Below are 21,789 nucleotides of genomic sequence, written 5' to 3' on the forward strand. Positions count from 1 at the left end.
ATGTTTAACATTGACTATACAAAAATAGTAGCCATGGTAAGAGACAATAATTTTTAAGAGCCGACAAAATAGCATCTGCCTAAAAAACCTCGATCTTTAATTTGCGCCGATTTGATTCTTGCATCAACGCCAATTTTATTATTTTTATTAGCGCCGATACTATATTTGCTATAGGAGTACATAGATGTACATATGTTATTGTTTATTAAAATAATGCAAATCGGTGCAAATGCAAAAACCGGAGTTCAACATTTATATTTGATTATTTTTATTAGAACGGAGGTCACAGATAGTGTAGTATCTTTTGAGGCTATTTGTGTTTAATTTCCACTAGATATCAGCGCTTTTCTTGGAAGACGTATTTTTACACGTACACCATGTTGGAATCCGCAAATCACGAAATAGGACGTTATAATTTGACGTTTTTTCATGGCTAGAAACCAAGTCATAGAGCATTTTATGTCACCTCCAAGATGCGCAGTTGATGCGCATACACAAAAGGCTGTTTGCTCTTTAATACATCTTTGAAATAGTCAAGAGGGTCTTCCGTGCGACTCCTCGATGAACATTCTCACCCGTATTTTTTTTTACTGAGGGTATAGTTTGCCGGTCTCAATGGTCGAGAGACCCGCGGTAGCCCGCCCGGGTCTTCCGTGCGGCTTCCCGACGAAAAAATGATCACCAGTAATTTTTTTTTTTACCGAGGGTATAGTTTGACGGCCTTGATGGTCGAGAGACCCGCTGTAACCCGCCCGTGTTTTACGTGCGACTCCTCGATGGAAAATTCTCACCCGTAAATTCCTTAATCGTTACATTCTGTTTAATCTTCCTCAAAACAGATAGATATCTGAATAAACAGATAAGATATATCAATGAAAATATTCTATTCTTCACATGTGTAGGCATAATAAATATTGTAGAATGATATAAGAACTAATATGCATCTCAGTTTTGTAACATTTTAGGACATACGATACAGTTACAGGGGAGGTAATGAAGTTGCTAACGTAAAATGTTATTTTCGCGACGTCAAACGGTGACATATCGGGAAAAGATGCATTTATCGACTGATTTTTATCATTCAAACTGATTTAATTTGAAAACGACTGCATGGACCCCTATTTTTTAAAACGACATTTTGTTTAATTTTGCAGGGAGATTATGTGGACCAAATCTTATAAAACTGTAAATAGTGCAATTTTTTTTAATTTTGATAAATATACAGCAAAAAAAGACGTTTCTTTTTCAATTCATGATCCTCTGATAAATATGAGTTATTTCTGAGTAAAAAGTGCATAATTTTTTAGGATAATTATAAAATACAGAAATTACAAAATATTTAACACAAAACAATTTGTGTTTATCTTTTAAAACAAAAAAGTTATGTTTTTCGTTCGAAAGGAAAAATACGGCCACAAATCCGAATTTTGAGCAAATATACAAAACTCATTTAACCCAAAAAGTAGCTCATGAAGGAATATTTTTTATTACATATTTGATTTAATCAGGCACAAAATAGCCTATATGGAAATTTTCATCAAACTGTAAATACGGGATCAAAACTGTATCGTATGCCCTTAAACATGTTAAACCAAGCTTGCATATTAATAAAAATGACTTATATAATATACCTCATTATTGGTAGCTGATAAATCGGCACCTAGGCTAACCAAATGTTCCACCATGTCAACGTGTTTATACAAAACAGCTTTATGTAAAGGTGAATTACCCTACAAATGAAACAACATAAGCTGCAACTGTGTCAAATGCATATTGATTTCACAATGAACACTGGCAGGAAGGAATGATCTATTTTAGATATTTGAACTAAAACAGTAAGACATGAGACATAAATAGGAGAACGTCCATCCGAGGAAAGACCTCAGCCTTATTGAGTTGACTGTATTAATCTGTTGCATATGAACACGAATATGTTTCCACGATCAAGCTTTAATTTTATTTTATTAACTTTAACATCACTTAATGTGCCATCAGTGAAGGAACAAGCATTTAAACTAGTCTGCAACTCTATATTTCGCCTTTTTGTTTTGGTTTTAGCTTTTTCTATATATATATATATACAACTCGTCTAAACATCAAACAAACAATGTTAGATCTGTAAATTTGCTTTCGCAAATTTTTTGTTCTTCCCTCGCCGGGATTCGAACCCATGCTACTGAGATATCGTGACACAAAATCGCCTGCACTGCAGCCGTCCCGCTAGACCACACGACCACCTGGGCTCTCAAAAAAAGAGCTTTCGCTGGCCGTGTGTTACCTTTCCACGTCAGTTTTAATCTAGCGGCGTACTGCAGTACATGATATATAAGGCATGAAGATGTTATTGTTACAGATCAGCTAAATTATCTATAGTAAAGGATCCTACAAATTAATGTAAGATACAGTCACAGAAACTAATTATATTTATAAGTACGTCTGAGTCAGTGACAACCCTACAACAGATGTATCCATCGGATCGCCATCAATGATGGTGATACATGGCTGTGTACATAATGTATATACAACTCGTCTAAACATCAACCCAACAATGTTAGATCTGTAAATTTGCTTTCGCAAATTTTTGGTTCTTCCCTCGCCGGGATTCGAACCCATGCTACTGTGATATCGTGACACCAAATCGCCTGCACTGCAGCCGTCCCGCTAGATTATATATATATAAAACTTTTAACTGTTATCGCTTTAAATTGATGTAAGTTATGAATGACCCAATGACACTTGATGCAGAACTTTTGAAGAGTATTACAAAACATTTATCCGTTATTCCAATCTTGTTAATACGGTACATTTTAATATTTCAAGCTTATATCTAAACCCAACTGACCAAAGCCTTCAATATATCAAATAAATTATAGTAACGATTACCACTTCAGTCTCAATATTTGTTTTCGTACGTTTAATTTCAAAATGCTATTTCAAAATTTCATAGAATTATAAAATCTTTCATTTTTGGTTTAATAACCTTTTTTATACCACTATTATATACAAAACCAGTTATTCGTCATTTACAATGTTTTTAGGCAAAAAAGATGGAAATGAAAAGGCTGGCAATATTTACAATTTTTTTTATGTGATTATCAAAACTAATAAAACAAAAGAAATAATACTGAAGTGCACACGCTGAAATGTTTCACCTTCATTAATAACAATTGATATTATGTTGATAGTCCCAAATATAAAGCTTTACAACCATCACATAAACTTAACACGATCCAAGAAAAGGAGATCAAGTTCATACCAACCGAAGGAGAAATGCATGTACATCTCACAATCATTCAATGCACTAAATATAGTTGCCATCTGCTTATAGTTTCTTAGAACCAGACTTAACAAAGAAAAACTTAACATTGACCAATGAACAATGAACTAAGAAAATAAGGTCAAGGTCAGATGAACCATGTCATCCTGACATGAACAGCTTACAATCCTTCCACACAACAAATATTACTAACCTATTGCTTGTATATTATGAAAAACAATCAAACACACAAAAAATTAATACTGAGTAATTATATAATGAACCGTGAAAATGAGGTCAACGTCAGATAAATCCTACGACAGTGACATGTACATCATAAAATGTTCCCATACACCAAATATAGTAGACCTATTGCCTATAGTATGCGTATTAGAAGAAAAAAAATCAAATTCAAAAACTTTGATCACTGAACTATGAAAATGAGGTCAAGGTCACATGATACCTACCAGTTGGACATTTACATCTTCCCATTATTTCATACACCAAATACAGTAGACCTATTGCATACAGTATAAGAAAATTAAACAAAACAAAAAAAAACTTTTACCACTGAACTATAAAAATAAGGTCAAAGTCAGATGATACCTTCCAGTTGGACATGTACACCTTACAATCCTCCAAACACCAAATATACTAGACCTATTGCTTCTAGTATTTGAGATATGGAATTGACCACTAAAACTTATCCTTGTTCACTGATCCATTAAATGAGGTCGCGGTTAAGCGAAAACTATCTGAGGAGCATGAGGATCTTGCAAAGTACGCACATGCCAAATACAGTTATTATATTAATCATAGTAAGAAAGAAATTAACATTTCAAATAATCTGAACTTATTTTCCAAGTATTCACTAAACCATGCAAATGAGGTCAAGGACAATGGTCATGTTACAGGCGGAAACTTCGTAACATAAGGCATTTGTATACAAAGTAAGAAGCATCCAGGTCTTCCACCTTCTAAAAATTAAAGCTAATTAGAAATTAGCTAACGCCGCCGCCACCGGCGGATCACTATCCCTACTAAAAAAAACTATTTTCCGTGAATCGAACGTTTTTTACACAAAACGATTAAAAAAGGAAAGACTGCCAATATTTAAAAATGTGATCATCAATCTAATAGATAAAGAAATAATACACGGTTAACTACATCAGCTATATTTATTTAAAACAGAATGATTTTATACAAGCAAGTCAGAAAAACTACAAAACGAGTCGGTCATTTCATTTAATATCTTTGAAACTACATTCTTAAATCATTACAAACAGATAGATATCAGAATAAAAGATAAAATATATTAATAAAAATAAAATATTCTTCAGATCTGTTGCATAAAAAATATAAGAGAATGATGTAAGAACTTTTATGCATCTTTATTGTGTAACATTTAAAAAAACAAGTTTCCATATTAATGAAAGTGACTTCTATGCCTTATTATTTGTAGCTGACAAGTCGGCACCTAGGCTAATCAAACGTTTCATCATGTCAACCTCTCCATTCCACGCAGCATAATGTAAAGGTGAATCACCATAAAAGTAACAACAGCAGCTGCAATTGTGTACAAATGCATATTTGATTTCACAATTACCAATGTCAGAAAGGCATAATATTTTAGAAATTTGAACTGAGACGGTAAGAAATAAGACACGAAATAGCAGAACTTTTAACTATTATCGCTATTGAATGCTCCATCTGAATGAATGTACGTTATCAATGATTCTTGATGTAGAACATTTGCAGAGCATTACAAAGTATGTATCGGTTATTCCAATGTTGTTGACACGGTTATTTTTATAATTTATAGCTAATATTTAACCCAAACTGAGCAAAGCCTTTAGTATATCAAATAAAACATAGCAAAATTCATCCCTTTAGACTCAATGCTTATTTTAAGTATGCTCATTTTTGAAATGTAATTTCATAATTTTCTACATATTCAAATCCTTAATTTTGTGTTGAAAAATACAAATATTAAATACAAAACTAGTTTTCCGTCTCCGGAAAGTTTTTAGGGCAAAAAGATCGAAATAAAAGAGACTAACAATTTTTAAAAATGTGATTATCAAAATTAATAGATGTCGACATAATATGCGGTTAACTACATCATCAATATTTATTTAAAACAAACTCATTTTATACTAACCAAGTAAGAAATAGTACAAAAGGAGTCCGTCATTTCATTTAGTACATCTTGGAAATTAAATTTCCAAATCGTTACAGCCCGTTTAATCTACCTCAAAACTGAAAGGAATCTCAATGAAAATATCAGAGAAATCAATCAAAATAACATATTCTAATGCAATTTGTATGTAACAATTTTTTTCATTGGCTAAAAGTTGCGGTCAAATTCACAGTTGACCAGGCGTAACTAAGGAGGGACCCGCCATTTTGAATTGATTGAATCAACATATGTTCGATTACTACTATATAATCGAAAATAAAACAACACCTACCTCGAATTCGCCGTTTTAAAGTTATTTTATCCGAATTTAAGGCGTACAGGTAACGTAATAACCTCCACTTTGTAAGTTTTCATTTGTATGACGTCACGTTTAGCAATGACGTCTTTGTTCCAAAATAATTCATGAAGTTTCGCGGATTTTTTTTTATTTGTCAAATTTAGACGTTTTTTAAAGTTTTATCGTACTTTTCTTGTTGTAATGCATTATAATCGGAATAACAGTACTGTAGTTGAAGAGTTGCCACCGTCAATTTTGATTTGACGGTCGCAAATCTCCGTTCTACTGTCTCCACTACGCGTCGCCAGTAAAACTGCATTTGCGACCGTCAAATCTACAATTGACGGTGGCAACTCTTCAACTACAGTACTGTTATTCCTTAATTCTTCACATGTACATAGGCACAACAAATATTTGATATGTAAGAACTAGTATATATGCATCTTTATTTTGTAACAGTGAAAAAAGCTTGCATATAGATAAAAATGACATATATACCTTATCATTGGTAGCTGATAAATCTGCACCTAGGCTAACCAAAAGATTCACCATGTCAACTCTATTATTCATTGCAGATAAATGTAAAGGTAAATAACCCTGAAACGAAACAACATAAGTTGCGATTGACTTCACCATGACCTCTGTCAGAAAGGTAAAAACTACTTTTGATACTTGAACTAAAATGGCAAGACATAAGACATGAAAAACGGTTGTTCGAAAAAAAACCAATGCGGGAGTCACGGACCATTTAAGCTTAAAATTTTACTTTTTAAACAGGTATGTAAACAGGTATGTGAACTTTTTTGTATAAAATAAGATAAATACAAACCCAGTTGTTCATAACTGAAAAGTTTTTAAGGCTAAAAGATGGAAATGTAAAAGACTTCCAATATTTTAAAACGTGCTTATCAACACTTATAGATAACGTATTATTACGTGATTAACTTCATCAGCTATATAAATAGAAAACAGACTTATATTATACTAAGCAAGTTCGAAATAGTACCATACTAGGCAGTCATTTCATTAATACATCTTTGAAATTAAATTCCTAAATCTTTCCAGCCCGTTTAATCTACTTCAAATTAGATATATATCTGAATGAAAAGATCAGATATATCAATAAAATAGCATATTCTTCACATGTGTAGGCATAAGAAATATAAGAGAATGATATAAGAACTAGTATGTATCTTGGTTGTGTAACATAAACTAAAGGCTGAAAAGAGCCTGTGTCGCTCACTTTGGTCTATGTGCTTATTAAACAAAGGACGCAAATGGATTGATGACAACATTGTGTTTAGGTGATGGTGATGTGTTTTTGGTACTTACTTTACTGAACGCTCTTGCTGCTATGTTAAATTTTTAGCCATGGCGGCCATCTTGGATGGTTGACCAGATTACCGGACACATTTCTTAAACTAGCTACTAGCTTAATTTTACTGAGTAGTTTCAGATAAGAAGATCTTTGTAAAAGTTTACGACGACGACGAACGACGACGACGGACGACGGACGACGGACGATAGACGTCAAGTGATGAGAAAATGTCGCCTGGCCATAGCTAATAAAAGAAGCTTGAATATAGATTAAAAAGACTTATATATCTGATAAATGGTAGCTGACAAGTCGGCACCTAGGCTAACCAAAAGTTTCACCATGTCAACATTTCCATTCCATGCACAGAAATGCAAAGGTGAATCACCCTAAAAAGAAGAAAAACAGAAGCTGCAATTGTGTACAAATGCATATTTGATTCATCATAACCACTGTCAGAAAACTATAAGTTATTTTTGAAACTGGAACTAAAATGGCAAGACATACGATACCCACCGTCGTTCGAGAAAAGGCCTCATTCTAATTTAGTTGACAGTATTAATCTGTTACAAATGCCCACGAATATGTCGCCAAAATCAATCTTTAATTTTATTTTGTCAACTTTATCATCACTTAATGTGCCACCAGTGGAGGAAGAAGCATTTAAATTAATCTGCAACTCTATAGTTTGCCTTTCTGTTTTGCTTTAACTTTTTCTACATATTTGTCACTGGTTCAGACGTACTTATTAATATAATTTTTTCTGTGACTGTATCATGCATTAATTTGTAGGATCCTTTACAACAGATACTTCAGCTGATCTGTAACAATACCATATTCAGGCTTTACATATCATGTACTGTATTACGACGCTAGATTAAAACTGACCAGGAAAGGTAACACCTGGCCACCGAAAGCTTTATTATATTCGGAAGCCAAGGTGGGCGAATGGTCTAGCGCGTCGAAAATAAAGCAGATGATTTGGTGTCACAATATTTCAGTAGCATGAGTTTGAATCCCGGCGAGGGAAGAACAAACCAATTTACAGATCTAACCTTGTTGGGTTATATATATATAGTGTTTAAAACACTGACCACTCACTCAGCAGTACAGTAAGAAAGCAGTGATACAACATCTATGTTACGTCTAATTGCAAAACGGAAAATAGTGTTTATATTCTTACTTGTGGAACTTGCAAGCTGCAGTATGTTGGTGAAACAAACATTACATTCAACATCAGAATTAACAATCACCGGTCTTTTTATAAAAAAGAATGAAACTGTCCAATTACGAGACACCTTTTAATAACAGGCAATACTTATCACCTTTCAAATAATTGAGGTTAACCCAAACTGGGACTCCTATAGGAGAAAACAGAAAGAAAGGTTCTGGATGCATCAGCTACGTACTCATGAATTTGATGGACTAAATGAAAGGGATGAAAAACAGTTCTATCCAAAACCAAAGGAATAAATCCTGTATTTCATTTTTTTTGCTTGGATTTAAGAATTTCTACGTACAATAAACGGCAAAACTATATCTTATATAAAACATCAATAAATATTTTAAAATTTTAATCAAATTTTGTGTAGTTCAAGCTACAAATATATTGTCATGCATCCGATTTCACCTTGAGAGATTCAAACGCCAAATAAAGCTAATTTGTTTAGCGAAATATCGCGATATAATACAAAATATAAAACTAATTGTATAACACTCATTAGGCATTGCAAGTTTGGTTTTACGGAAGATTTTATTATATCTCGCTTATATATTTCCCCAACTGACAAAAAACCTTCCGTACATCAAATAAAGTATAGTCAAATTTATCACTTTAGACGCAATACTTGGGGTTTTTTTTAAATGTCATTCCATGATTTCCTACATTTTCAAATCTTTTAAATTTAGTTTGATAATTTGTTTTCAAATACTAATATTAAATACAAAACCATTTTTCCGACGCTGGAAAGTTTTTAAGGCTAACAGATGGAAATGGAAAATACTTCCAATATAATAAAACTGTGCTTATCATCACTAATAGATAAAGTATTATTACGTGATTAACTTAATCAGCTATATAAATAGAAAACAGACTTTTTATACTAAACAAGTAAGAAATAGTACAAAACGACTCGGTCATTTCATTTAATACATCTTTGAAATTAAATTCCTTAGTCGTTACAGTCCGTTTAATCTACCTGAAAAAAAAAGATAGATATCTGAATAAAAAGATCAGATATATCAATCAGAATAACATATCATTCACATGTGTAGGCTTACAGCGCATTCCATTGAGTGTGTAGCCAAAGATAATATCTTTGGTTAGCTTGCTTGTTAGCTGAACCGTGAAGTAATTGTTGAGATAGGTAAAGTACCCTACTTTGCAAATAGACTAGTCCAACAGAAAACTAATCGATTTGTCTGTTGGACTATGCTACTTCGAAAGGAGGGTAGTATACCTGAACTAATAATGACTTCACGGTTCAGCTAACAAGCAAGCTAACCAAAGATATTACATTTCTCTACACACTCAATGGAATCTGCTGTAAGACATAATTGAAATTTATGTAAGAACTAGTATGTATCTTTATTGTGTAACCTTAAAAAAGCTTTCATATTGATAAAAGTGACTTCTATACCTGTTTATCTTTAGCTGACAAGTCGGCACCTAGACTAACTAAAAGTTTCACTATGTCAACTTTGTCATTCCATACAGCTTCATGTAAAGGTGAATCACCCTAAACAGAAACAACAGAAGCTGCAATTGTGTACAAATGCATATTTGATCTCACCATGACTACTATCAGAAAGGTATAATCTATTTTTGATACTTGAACTAAAACGGCAAGAAAAAAAAAGAAATAACAGAACGGTCGTTCGAGGAAAGGACTCAGCCTAATTGAGTTGACCGTATGCATCTGTTACATGTGACCCGGAATATGTTTCCACAATAAAGCTTTAGTTTTATTTTGACAACATTATAATTATTATTAAATGCTCCACCAGTGAAGAAAAAAGTATTTAAATTTATCTACAACTCTATTTTTCGTGATGCAGAACATTTGCAGAGCATAACAAAGGATTCATCAGTTTTTCTAATGTTAATACGGTAATTTTTATTATTTCTAGCTAATACTTAACCCCAACTGACCTAACCCCAACTGACCAGCCTTCTGTACATCAAATAAAGCATAGTAACATTTATCACTTTAGAATCAATACTTGTTTTCCGTATGCTCAATTTTAAAATGTCATTTCATTATTTCCTACATATTTAAATCATCATTTTTTGTTTAATACCTATTTATTAAATGCCAATATTACCAGTACGAAACCAGAGTTTTCAGGAAAAAAAGATGCAAAAAGGAAAAAAAACTACAAATATCTGTAAAAAAATATGATTATCTAAACTAATAGATAAAACATTAATACATGGTTAACTACATCAGCTATATCTGTTTAAAACAGACTTATTTTGTTTTAAGCAAGTAAGAAATAGTACAAAACGAGTCGGTCATTTCTTTTAATACATCTTTGAAATTAAATTCTTTAATCGTTACAGTCCGTTTAATCTATCTGAAAAAAAATATATATGAATAAAAAGATCAGATATATCAATCAGAATAACATATTATTCACATGTGTAGATATAAAAAAATATAAGAGAATGATGTAAGAACTAGTATGCATCTTTATTGTATACCATTTAGAGCTTGCATTTTGATGAAAATGACTTATATATACCATGTTATTGGTAGCTGATAAATCGGCACCTAGACTAACCAAAAATTTAAGCATTTCAACTTTTCCATACCACGCAGCTATATGTAATGGTGAATCACCCTAAATCACCCTAAATAGAAATAGCAGAAGCTGCAATTGTGTAAAAATGCATATTTAATTTCACCGTGACCACTGTCAGAAAGGTATCATCTATTTGATACTTGAACTAAAACGGCAAGACATAAGACATCAAATAGCAGAACAGTCTTTCGACAAACCACTTGTTCCTAACGGAGCTAAAAATTAGACATTGATCACTAGAGAAGCCAAAACATGGATGTCGTTTAGATTTGCATAAAATTGAAACTTGAAACATGAAAACTTAATTAAACGCCTATTTCTACATATACAAAAATACAATATGTATGTACTATACCAAAAATTGAAAATATACACTGTGATACACAAGAAAAAAGTCAAATAATTTTCGAAATACAATGTTTTCAACCGACATTTAAAAGTATCCAAAGATTCAGAGTTTCTTACATTTGTACCTAGTTCATTCCACAATTTTGGCCCAATAGTACTAAAGCTTCTATCTGAAAAAGTTTTCTTTTTGTTATATGGGACTGCATAACAACCAATAGATGACTCTGACGACCTTAATGAACGTTTCGACACTTGAGGATTTAACAAATTGATCAAATATGACGGTGCATTACCTACATGACAGTTGTACATATATGTTAAGATTTTGAATGTAATTCTGGCTTTGATCGGAAGCCAGTGTAAGTCAAACAATGCCTGCTTGGCACTATCAGACTTAGAACGGTTTAACACAAGTTTGGCACACATATTCTGTATACGTTGCAATTTATATAAATCAGTTTGTGAAATTCCAAAAAGTATAACATTGCAATAATCTAATTGTGATATAACCAAAGTTAAGACCAAAGTTTCAGTTGCTTCTTTCGATAGATAGGATCTAATGCACTTTATTTTGTAGTAGTTCATCATTGCTGTTTTACATTTTTTAGTAATATGGTCTTTGAAGTTTAGAGTCTCATCCAAAAAAGCTCCTAAGTACCGTATACATGTTTTTGATTTTATAACATCTCCACAAATGATTATTTCTTTTGTCTCACATTTAGAGAGTTGGTGTCGACTGCCAAAGAGAATAAACTCTGTTTTCGCATTGTTCATTTTTAGTTTGTTACTGTTCATCCAGGTGTTTATATGAACAGCGCAGTCCTGTAAGTCACGAATTGCATCCATCTCATTCGTTAATGTTGGCACGAAACGTTTATTAGCAGTATGGTCGTCGGCAAATCCGTACACAGTAATAGATGGTGGAATAATGTCGAATAGAGTTCCGGCGTAGACTAAAAAAAGCCAGGGACCTAAGCAACTTCCCTGTGGTACGCTACACTCAAGTTGTCGCTCTGATGATGTTGTAGAGCTGATATTTACACGACAGCTTCGAGGTCTCAAATAGGAATCGATCCATTCGAAAATTGGCCGTCGATTTGGAAGGATATATTATTGTGACGTCAGATCTGGATGTTGATTTGATGAACGGACGTCGATTAGAGACCGGACGTCGATCTGAGTCTTACATATATATTTTAAAATTTTAACAATTATCGGTAATTTTTATCATTTCAAGCTTAAATTGACCCCTAACTGACGGAAGCTTTCGGCACATCAACTACAGCATAGTAACATTTATCACTTTAGACTAGTACTTGTTTTTCTTTTGCTCAATTTTAAAACGTCCTTTTATAATTCCTACATATTCAAATCATACATTTTTGTTTAATAACCTTTTTTCAAATATCAATATTAAAATCATATCCAGTTTTCCGTCACTGGAACATTTTCAGAGCAGAAAGATGGAAATGGAAAAGGCTACCAATATTTACAAATTTGATTATCAAAACAAAAAGATAAAGCATTATTTAAGAAATAATTCATGGGGGCTTGAATATATCGTGATTTTACCACGGGTTGGCCCTTTATGACAAATATTTTACCCCTGAGCGATAGCGAGGGGTGAAATATCGGCATAAAGGGACAACCCGTGGTAAAATCTAGATATATTCAAGCCCCCATGAATTATTTCGATCCTGATAGGACACATACGGTAATTCTTTTGGATCGAAGCGCTCTAGGTGTAGGCAAATATTAGCCGTTCCCATAAATAAACGCACTAATAAACTTGCGTAAAAGAACGGAGCAAATTGCATTAGTGACATGCTTAAACTATTTAAAATAATGTATTTAGACAGTTTTGGATGAATTTGAATGATAATTTATTTATATGTCTTATATGATGTACAATAAAGGGCTTTTGCCACATTTTAGCATCATTTGTGTATGTTTCCTTGTGATGATTTTCGGATTCACAAGCGTGTATTTTCCCGTAAAATGCTTACATTCTAACGTCATTGTTCTATGACGTCGGGTATCTCATTCATAAAAAAGCATATGACGTGGGAGTACAATCGGAACAGCACTGGCAATATATTCATATTTTACCACGGGTGTGTATTCAAAGCGTTTGAAGGACGTCATGTTAGAATACATGGTAAGCTACATCAGCTATATTAAATGAACACAGACTTATGTTATATTAATTAAACAAGTAAGAAATAGTACAAAACGAGATGGTCATTTCATTAAACACATCTTTCAAATTAAATTCCTAATGCATACAGTCCGTCTGTTTTCTACTTCAATACAAATAGATATTAGAATAAAACGATGATATATATCAATAGAATAACAGATTCTTCACAGGTGTAGACATAAAAATTATTAGATAATGATGTCAGAACTCATTTGCATCTTTATTTTGTTACATTTGACATATAAAACATCAGTATAATTGCCAATGAGACAACCCTCTACAAGGTACCAAATGACACAGAAATTAACAATTATAGGTCATCGTGCGTACTTCAAAAATGTTCAAGCCCATACCGAAAAGTCGGCTATGAAATGAACCGAAATGACAAATGTAAGACAATTCAAACGAGAAACAACCGGCCTAATTTGAATAGCAAAAAATGAACGAAAAACATATATGTAACACATCAACAAACGGCAACGGTTACCACTGAATTACAGGCTCCTGACTTGGGACGGAATGTCATACAGAATGTGGCGGAGTTAAACATGTAAGCGGTATCCCAACCCTACCCTAACCTGTGACAGTGGTGAAACAGTTCAACATCATAATGAACTATAAACCACATTTGAAAAAGGCGTAACACATCAGATGGATACGACTAGAAATACATCTAACAAAAAACACAGAGTGAACGTGTCTTTTTTTCCAATGATTCATAAGTTTTTTCTACTTTTTAAACTTGTTTTCCCACTTTAGTTATGCCCAGTCTGTTTTATTTGTACCGAAAAACAAACGTTACACTTTAACAGGTTTGTCAATGAACTTTATATTATCTACTTTATCTTGACAATTTGTGTGTTTCCCTATCCAAATATCTCCCGTTTTAGTTTATTTAATAATTTAGACCAAAAAACAAAACTAAGACCATTTAATTCTGCTTTAATTTTATTGTTTAATTTGAGAAATAAATTGGTGCCATCTGTTATCTAGGAAAGTTTCAAATTATGTTTTGAATGGTCAAGATTATTTCAATGCCTTTTAGGTTATTATCATTTTCTAATTTACACGCCATGATTTCTACTGCGATCATAAAGGTTATGAAAGAACAAGAGCATCCCTGACGGTCTGTTGGTGCAAAAATCCATCCACAATTAAACACTGAGCTATTTATATCAGATTATGACGTCTTGGTCGAGTTAATAAATGAATTATTAAACCCAAAATGTTCAAGAGATAACATGTAGGACTAACATGTGTCAAATGCCTTTACAAAATATATAAACAAAATTGTACTTTCAACATTAAATTTGTCAGCGTAATTTATGATGTCTTGTGATTGTCTGGGACTTTTTCATATACCCTGTTTGGTCCGCGTTTATACTTATATTAAGGGAGTTCGCTCTACAGTTTCAAAATAATAAGCTTTTCAAAACACTAGTTTATATTGATTGGGGATTAATAAAGTTATCAAAAGAGCACAAAAAACATATTAGTCAATGTGCTTGTTTTATAGATCTTAGCCATGAAATTTTGGCGGTAAAATGTTCTCTATAGACATTTTATAGTTTTATCATTGACAAGTTTTGTTTTCAAAAACTTTAAGAAAATAATTAAAATTGTAAAAGACTTTTACAGATGGCTTATAATTGTACATGTAAAAATTTTATTCTCTGTTTTAAGCTAATAGTGTTGTTTGGTGTTTTGGCGTTTGATACCGATTTGAATAATGAAGCCCTTTTCGACTGATTCTTTTGTCAGAGGAAATGAGATAATTACGCGCTCACAAACACGTTTAACCTTGCCAATTCTCTATGGAGCTCGTGCAAAGCAATCTCCTGCTATTTACTCAGTTGTTTTCGTTGAATGCTTTCTCGAGCTCCTTACAAATATCCTTATTTGGTTAAAATGAAATCAGGTACATTTTGTTGGGTTTTTTTTTTAATTGTGTCACAATTTGTCGTGACTATATATATATAGCTAGTCGTTTCGTTACTAAAATTAATTGATGGATTTTTCTTATTGTTTGCCAGTATTTGTTTACTTCTTTATTTATTGAGCTTTACAGATTGTTGTTTTATTGACAAGTAATTCCGTATATCCTATATTTAAGTTCAAATGTACAAATATATATAGGAAGAAATATGGCAAATTAATCATTTTAAGACTTTCTTCCCCAAAAAAAATGAAATCAGGTACATTTTGTTGGTTTTTTTTTAATTGTGTCACAATTTGTCGTGACTAGGCGTTTCGTTACTAAAATTAATTGATGAATTTTTCTTATTGTTGGCCAGTATTTGTTTACTTCTTTATTTATTGAGCTTTACAGATTGTTGTTTTCTTGACAAGTAATTCCGTATATCCTACATTTAAGTTCAAATGTACAAATATATATAGGAAGAAATATGGCAAATTAATCATTTTACGACCTTCTTCCCAAAACCTGTTTGACAATGATTAGATTCGCAAAACAATGATATTTTCTGTGTTTGCACCCATACATGATTCGAATAGAAAAAAAAACCCAGTACAATGATACATTTTAAAAATCTACGATTTACATGTTTCAAAAGAATATAGATTATATAATATTGTGATTAATATCTAGTATTCAACAAAAATTGGTAACATAAGAAGCAAACATAGAAATATTATATTTTAAAATGACTAACCTCATTATTTCTGGCTAACAAATCGGCACCTAGACAATTCAAAGCTTTCAATTGTTCCTGTTGTCCACGGCTTGCAGCTTGGTGTACCGGTGATTTCCCCTAAAATCAGCATTAATTATGTAGACATGTGTATTTGCATTCACTATATAAAAAACAATACACAATGTTATTACAGGGCAATTGCAATATTGTTAAAATTCTACTAAAGTGAAACAACCATTAGTCAGAGGTTTAGATAATTATAACTATACAACTATGTTTTATTCACCATTTTCTTCATTGGGAAATGTCTGTACCAAGTCTGGGGTATGTCAGTTGTTTTCCATACGTTTTTTGTGTTCGAGTATTTTCTTTTGCAATTCGACAAAGGACTTTCCATTTTTGATTTTCCTTGGAGTTCGGTATTTTTGCTATTCTACTTTTGTTTAAATCGCACCAGCTTTTAATACTGAATATAATATGCAGGTGAATAATTATAATCTTCAACTAAGCCGAGCTTTTGGAGTTGTCTCAACTCAGATTAAGTGCGTAAGTGACAAAAACGGTTTAAAAGATAACGAAACTATTGAAAAATGTGACTTAAGCTATCAAAGCCGTGTTCTCATCAAACGTCGATTACTGTAAACCTGTTTACAATTAGTTACATGTAATGGACAATGTTTTCACATTCAAGTTGTTCACCGGTTTAAAAAAGTCCTTTATCAAATGGCAAAGTCAAAAGCTCAAACACATCAAACGAATGGATAACAACTGTCATATCTCTGACTTGGTATAGGCATTTTCTTATGTAGAAAATGATGAATTGAACCTGGTTTTAAAGCTCACCAAATCTCTTACTTATGACTATGACAATCGCATTAAATTCCATTATTTTGACAACGATGAGTGAACAAAACAAACAGACATAGGTAAAAATGTCAAATATAGGGGTACAGCAGTAAACATTGTGTTAATCTTAATCACTATAAAACAAACAAACATGTAACAAAGAAGCAATAAATGGCATATAGACCAAGCTTATCACCAGAAATTGAAGACAAGAATACAAAAATAGTTTACAGTGGCACAATAACGAGATGTATAAGTACATAGCTACGTCATATATATCAAAAAATACCAACAGGTTTATAGACAAAGCACATTTAGAAAGCAAAATTGACAGACAAGAATACGAGAATTATCATAGAACAATAACACAATGACGGGATGTACAAGTCCCGAGCCACGTCAAATGATATAAAAAACGTTTTTAGAATTATCAAAGAAGTCAAAATTTTTCAATCGATTTTTTTCTGGCACCGACCAATCATCTCTCGCGGGGTTAAAGCTGACAACAACACAACTTAAATTTCCATTACATATAGAGGGGAACAAAATTCTATCTCCTCCCCTTTTTTTCAGTGGGAGCAAAGTATCTTGATTATTTTCCTCAAGAAACCACTATATTTGTTTTCAAGAAATTTCGTATTTCAACAATTTTGTTCCCTTAACATCATCAATAAGAGATTAATTGGTATGTGTCAAATCATTTTTTGCTAACTGATTAAGAGGTTTACAGAGAAAATTTTCAATTCAATTCTGAGGGCCCTCATGGGGTTTTTGATTATGTGATTACTTGGCCGTTTTCTTAATGATTATTTGATTATTAAGCCAAATATTTCATGATTATTTGATTACCTAGGACTGTATTTTTAGTTTATGATTATTTGATTACTAAAGATAAGCAAATATTTAATGATTATGTGATTATATTGGCAAAAAAATGATGATTATGTGATTACTAGGACCCCCCCATGAGGGGCCTCAATTCTATGTAATGTACAATAATATAACCTTTACTCCTATTTTTATAACAATATTAATGGGAAAACAGTGAACGAATTGTAAACAAGTTTACAGTATACGACGGTTGGTGTGTTCACCGCCTGTGGTGAACGTAAGTGAAAGTGAATGTGCGTTTACTATATATTTCATGCAAACACTTAACAGTTACAATGTAACTCAGTTTCACCATGCAGTACGCTTAAAGCTAACTAATGAAGGTCTTTACAATATTTTGTACAACTGTCAACCGATTGGTTTTTTTTTTGTGTGTCAATAATAGTATTTGAATAAACATATTCCTGGTATAAACATATATTATGTACCCTGTATGCGAACATTGCCCATGTGAAATTTTAGAATTGTTTGTATATACATTGAACGACAAATACATGTGACGTAAAAAAAATCTGACGTCAGACACGCGAATAAATGAATTTGTTTGTAGATAGATTTTTTTATGTGTTCTGTTAAATTGTTCCTTTTAAAATTGTTACACGGTGATGACTGCTGTACCCATATTTTTACTATTTTATTTATAATGTCTGTTTAGTTCACGCATCATTGTAAATATAACGGAATTTGATGAGACTGTCGCTAAAAACCAGGTTTTATCCACCATTCTCTACATTTGAAAATGCCTGTACCAAGTCAGAAATATGACAGTTCTTGTCCATACGTTTTTCGATGTGTTTTGTTATTTGATTTTGCCATGTGATTATGGACTTTCCGATTAGATTTTCATCAAAGTTCAATATTTTTGTGCTTTTACTTTTTACATACATGCATCATACCTTTGTGTCTTTATGTAGTTTTCTGTAGTTATTTTCAAATAAATCCAATGGGGTCTTCCCCTTCAAATATAAAGACCTATTTAGAAATCCACAAGAGTTTAATTCTTTTACAAACATACAATATATCATGTATATTGTTTTCATACAATCAGAATTTATTCATATCTATACTATTGAACGAGAAGACATCATTTTGTGTGTCGCTTCTCCTCCTTCCACAATAAATTAATCATCATGCCGCTGTGTCTTATAGGTTTCATGAATAGTTGCATTTGTCATCCATTAATATGATTATTTCGATTAAGTTGTTTTGGGAGAAAAACGTAAAAAAGGCGTCATCAGACCGACTTTTAAGTCATAGATAAGACTTTCAGTTTTAAACTTACACATGATTTTCATGTACTTTGAGAGTGGAAAATTATTTTCGCGTTTACTATGAGTATACCACTATCATATATATAGTCTCTCTATTTATTTATATCAGTGATCTTTGCGGAGAAGACGCTTGGAGTTGAATGATAGTTTAAAGCAAATACACTTTATTTATAATATACATTACTATGTTCATAGTTTACAGAATGCTTCAGACCACAATTAATTCACTTTGTTCGTGGTCTTGGAATACATAGTTCCCAATTATTATATAGGGTAATGCTTTTTAAGTATTATGTCTACTGTTTTCTTTGACTATTTAAGGGTCATAACAGTTTCATATACATTGAAATAAGTAAAACATGAGGGGAAAATATATTGTTGAAGTGAAAGTATTGATTTGACCAAAATGAAAGTGGGGTAGAAATAAGATTCAAATCCTACCATTCGCATGTAAATAGGGCTCTCAAAAGAAAACAAAAGCACTGATGGATTGTTCAGAAGCATGGTTTATAAGAATAATAATGGTCTATAAGCAGTTACATTTATGACATGTTTGAAGCAGTGCAAATTTTATTCAAATTTAATTGATTTTTACCCAAAAAGCAGCATTGTAGCAAATGGGAAGAATAATTGTGGTCTGAGGCCTGAACCGCGAAAATAACGGAATTTAACAGAGAGGAAGCAAGTAAAGGACTTTTGAAAAAAAGGTAGAGGGCTTTTGATACCTTGATAGCTTAAAATTCTCCAGACATAAAATCTTTTACAAAAATGCGTCCTACCATAGGCGGATACAGGGGATGGGGAGGGGCGACCTAAACATTTTGTTGATTATATAGGGAATCATTGAAGCATGACTTGAGCGGGCGCCCCCTCCATTATGAAAAGTTCTGGATCTGCCACTGCGCTACAATATTTTACATAATTTAAACCAAGCTCTAATTGCCCGCGATTTCGCAGGTGTGTTCTAGTTTTTTATTTAAATTTAATTGAGCTAAGAGTGCGGTCAACTGAATCCTACAAATAGGATATATACAATCAAATGATCTAACTCGACATAACCAACCTCCCTGAACGTATCTTGGTACATTTCATTGAAGCATGACAGAGGAAAATGGTGACATAGCCTGCATAGAATGCATGAATTGTTTGCTCAATGACTCAACATATTTCGCTGAAATCTAATTTATTTCAAAATCATCTCAATATGTTTTTTCAAACCTGTATACATTTTGTTATTTGAGATAGATTATCATACCACATCTTCTTATATCTATTTAAAGCAAAACACCGATTTATTATTTCCTTATCGTCTTCTGAACAATCCGAACAATTAGCAATGACAGTCTCGGTAGCTTGCTCCCTCCGAGTTTGGGAGGTTTTCTGATCAAAAACTTAACACGATAGATCGAGATTGGTATTTTTTTCTTTCCCTAAAGCACGCAGTATTAAGATGAAGTAAAAACAGTGACATGTTGGGACCTAAGGGAAATATTTTTTCTTGTAATTTTCTCTTACTTGGCATAAAAAATGTTTGTTATCTTGTTAAACGACGATGACGATTTCTCAATTCTGGAATGACAAGTTTTTCCCCAGCGGTGTTTCATGAAAGCAGGAGGATATCATATTTTCTGGTCTGTCCATCCGTCCGTTCGTTCGTTCCCATGATTTATAGATATTGTAGTGCAGAATCGTATTAATATGTTTTAGGTCTATTCCGTTTCTTGAAATAAAACCTTTTAAAAAAAATCCTGAATCTTACCCTTATACTAAAATAAATACTCCTATTCAAAACCACAAAGTTTCGAATTTAGATTAGCAGAAATGATATGATCAGATTTTGTTATATTATATGTCTTTCTTAAATTATCGATATACTAAGGATTTTCTATCCCATGGATATATTACATTGGCTGTATTTAACAAAGCCTTTCGGAATTTTTGGGACTCAATTATCGTATACTTCTTAAATGTATCATTTAAAACCTATTTTATTCAAGGGTCACTCATTAGTCTTTTGTAGACGAAACGCGCGTCTTGCTTTAATCATAAATCATATCTTTTTCTAAAAATAAGCTGTTTTCCTCAAAATCATTGTTGACTCCTTTATAATACGTCCTTTTTAATACAACCACAATAGGTTAATGATCTCAACTTGAAAAAGGCCCATTAGAGTAACTGGGGAATATAAATATTGTCACTTAGTAGGTCTTCGGACCGACAATGTGTGTAGTTCTTTGTCTGTGCAGTTTGAACAAGTACGCGGCCAAGTCTGGTCAGTAAAGGTACATTAGATAATATGCCTTGTGTAAAGAGAGTGTCACGCTCTCTGTTCGCTTAGAACCTTAGTAACAACTCTTTATGGTGGGTCTAAATGCAAGGAAAATTTTCTGTCTTTATCAAATTTACTTTCATTTTCCAGTGGCAGTATATTTCCCCGTCCTTCAGCCGGGATATCCGTTAAACCAAGAACTACTTGTTTTCATAAGTGTTTGTCTTGAACATACATAAAATGTTTGCCACAAGACAAATAACAAGCAACATTGCATTGCTGCGCTCTGGATAAAAATTGAAAATCAACTATCGGACGAAAATTGCACCAAAACGAATCATCTATTTTTTTTTAAATATGGTCGTACTAGACACGTCATAGGATGCGACAAAAGCAACATTGATTAAAAAACACTTTGCGATAGCAGAGCTGAAATCGTTACTTTTGTATACTGGTAT

The 21,789-nt window shown here is 32.5% G+C and overlaps 2 protein-coding genes across 3 annotated transcripts in view; both read right to left on the bottom strand.

The window, feature by feature from the left end:
* The window catches only part of LOC139516381 (uncharacterized), a 341,046-nt gene that overhangs the window by 105,875 nt on the left and 213,382 nt on the right, over window positions 1-21,789 (bottom strand). The window lies entirely within an intron of this gene.
* The window catches only part of LOC139518155 (putative ankyrin repeat protein RF_0381), a 60,877-nt gene that overhangs the window by 34,066 nt on the left and 5,022 nt on the right, over window positions 1-21,789 (bottom strand). The window contains exons 4-8 of the mRNA XM_071309847.1: window positions 16,073-16,171; window positions 9,688-9,786; window positions 7,378-7,437; window positions 6,232-6,330; window positions 1,632-1,730 (exon numbers count right to left, since the gene is read on the bottom strand). Of these exons, the coding sequence (XP_071165948.1) occupies window positions 1,632-1,730; window positions 6,232-6,330; window positions 7,378-7,437; window positions 9,688-9,786; window positions 16,073-16,171 (456 nt within the window). The remainder of the gene's footprint in view (window positions 1-1,631; window positions 1,731-6,231; window positions 6,331-7,377; window positions 7,438-9,687; window positions 9,787-16,072; window positions 16,172-21,789) is intronic.

This window comes from Mytilus edulis, chromosome 3 (assembly GCF_963676685.1).
Source record: "Mytilus edulis chromosome 3, xbMytEdul2.2, whole genome shotgun sequence".
Classification (NCBI taxonomy): Eukaryota; Metazoa; Mollusca; class Bivalvia; order Mytilida; family Mytilidae; genus Mytilus; species Mytilus edulis.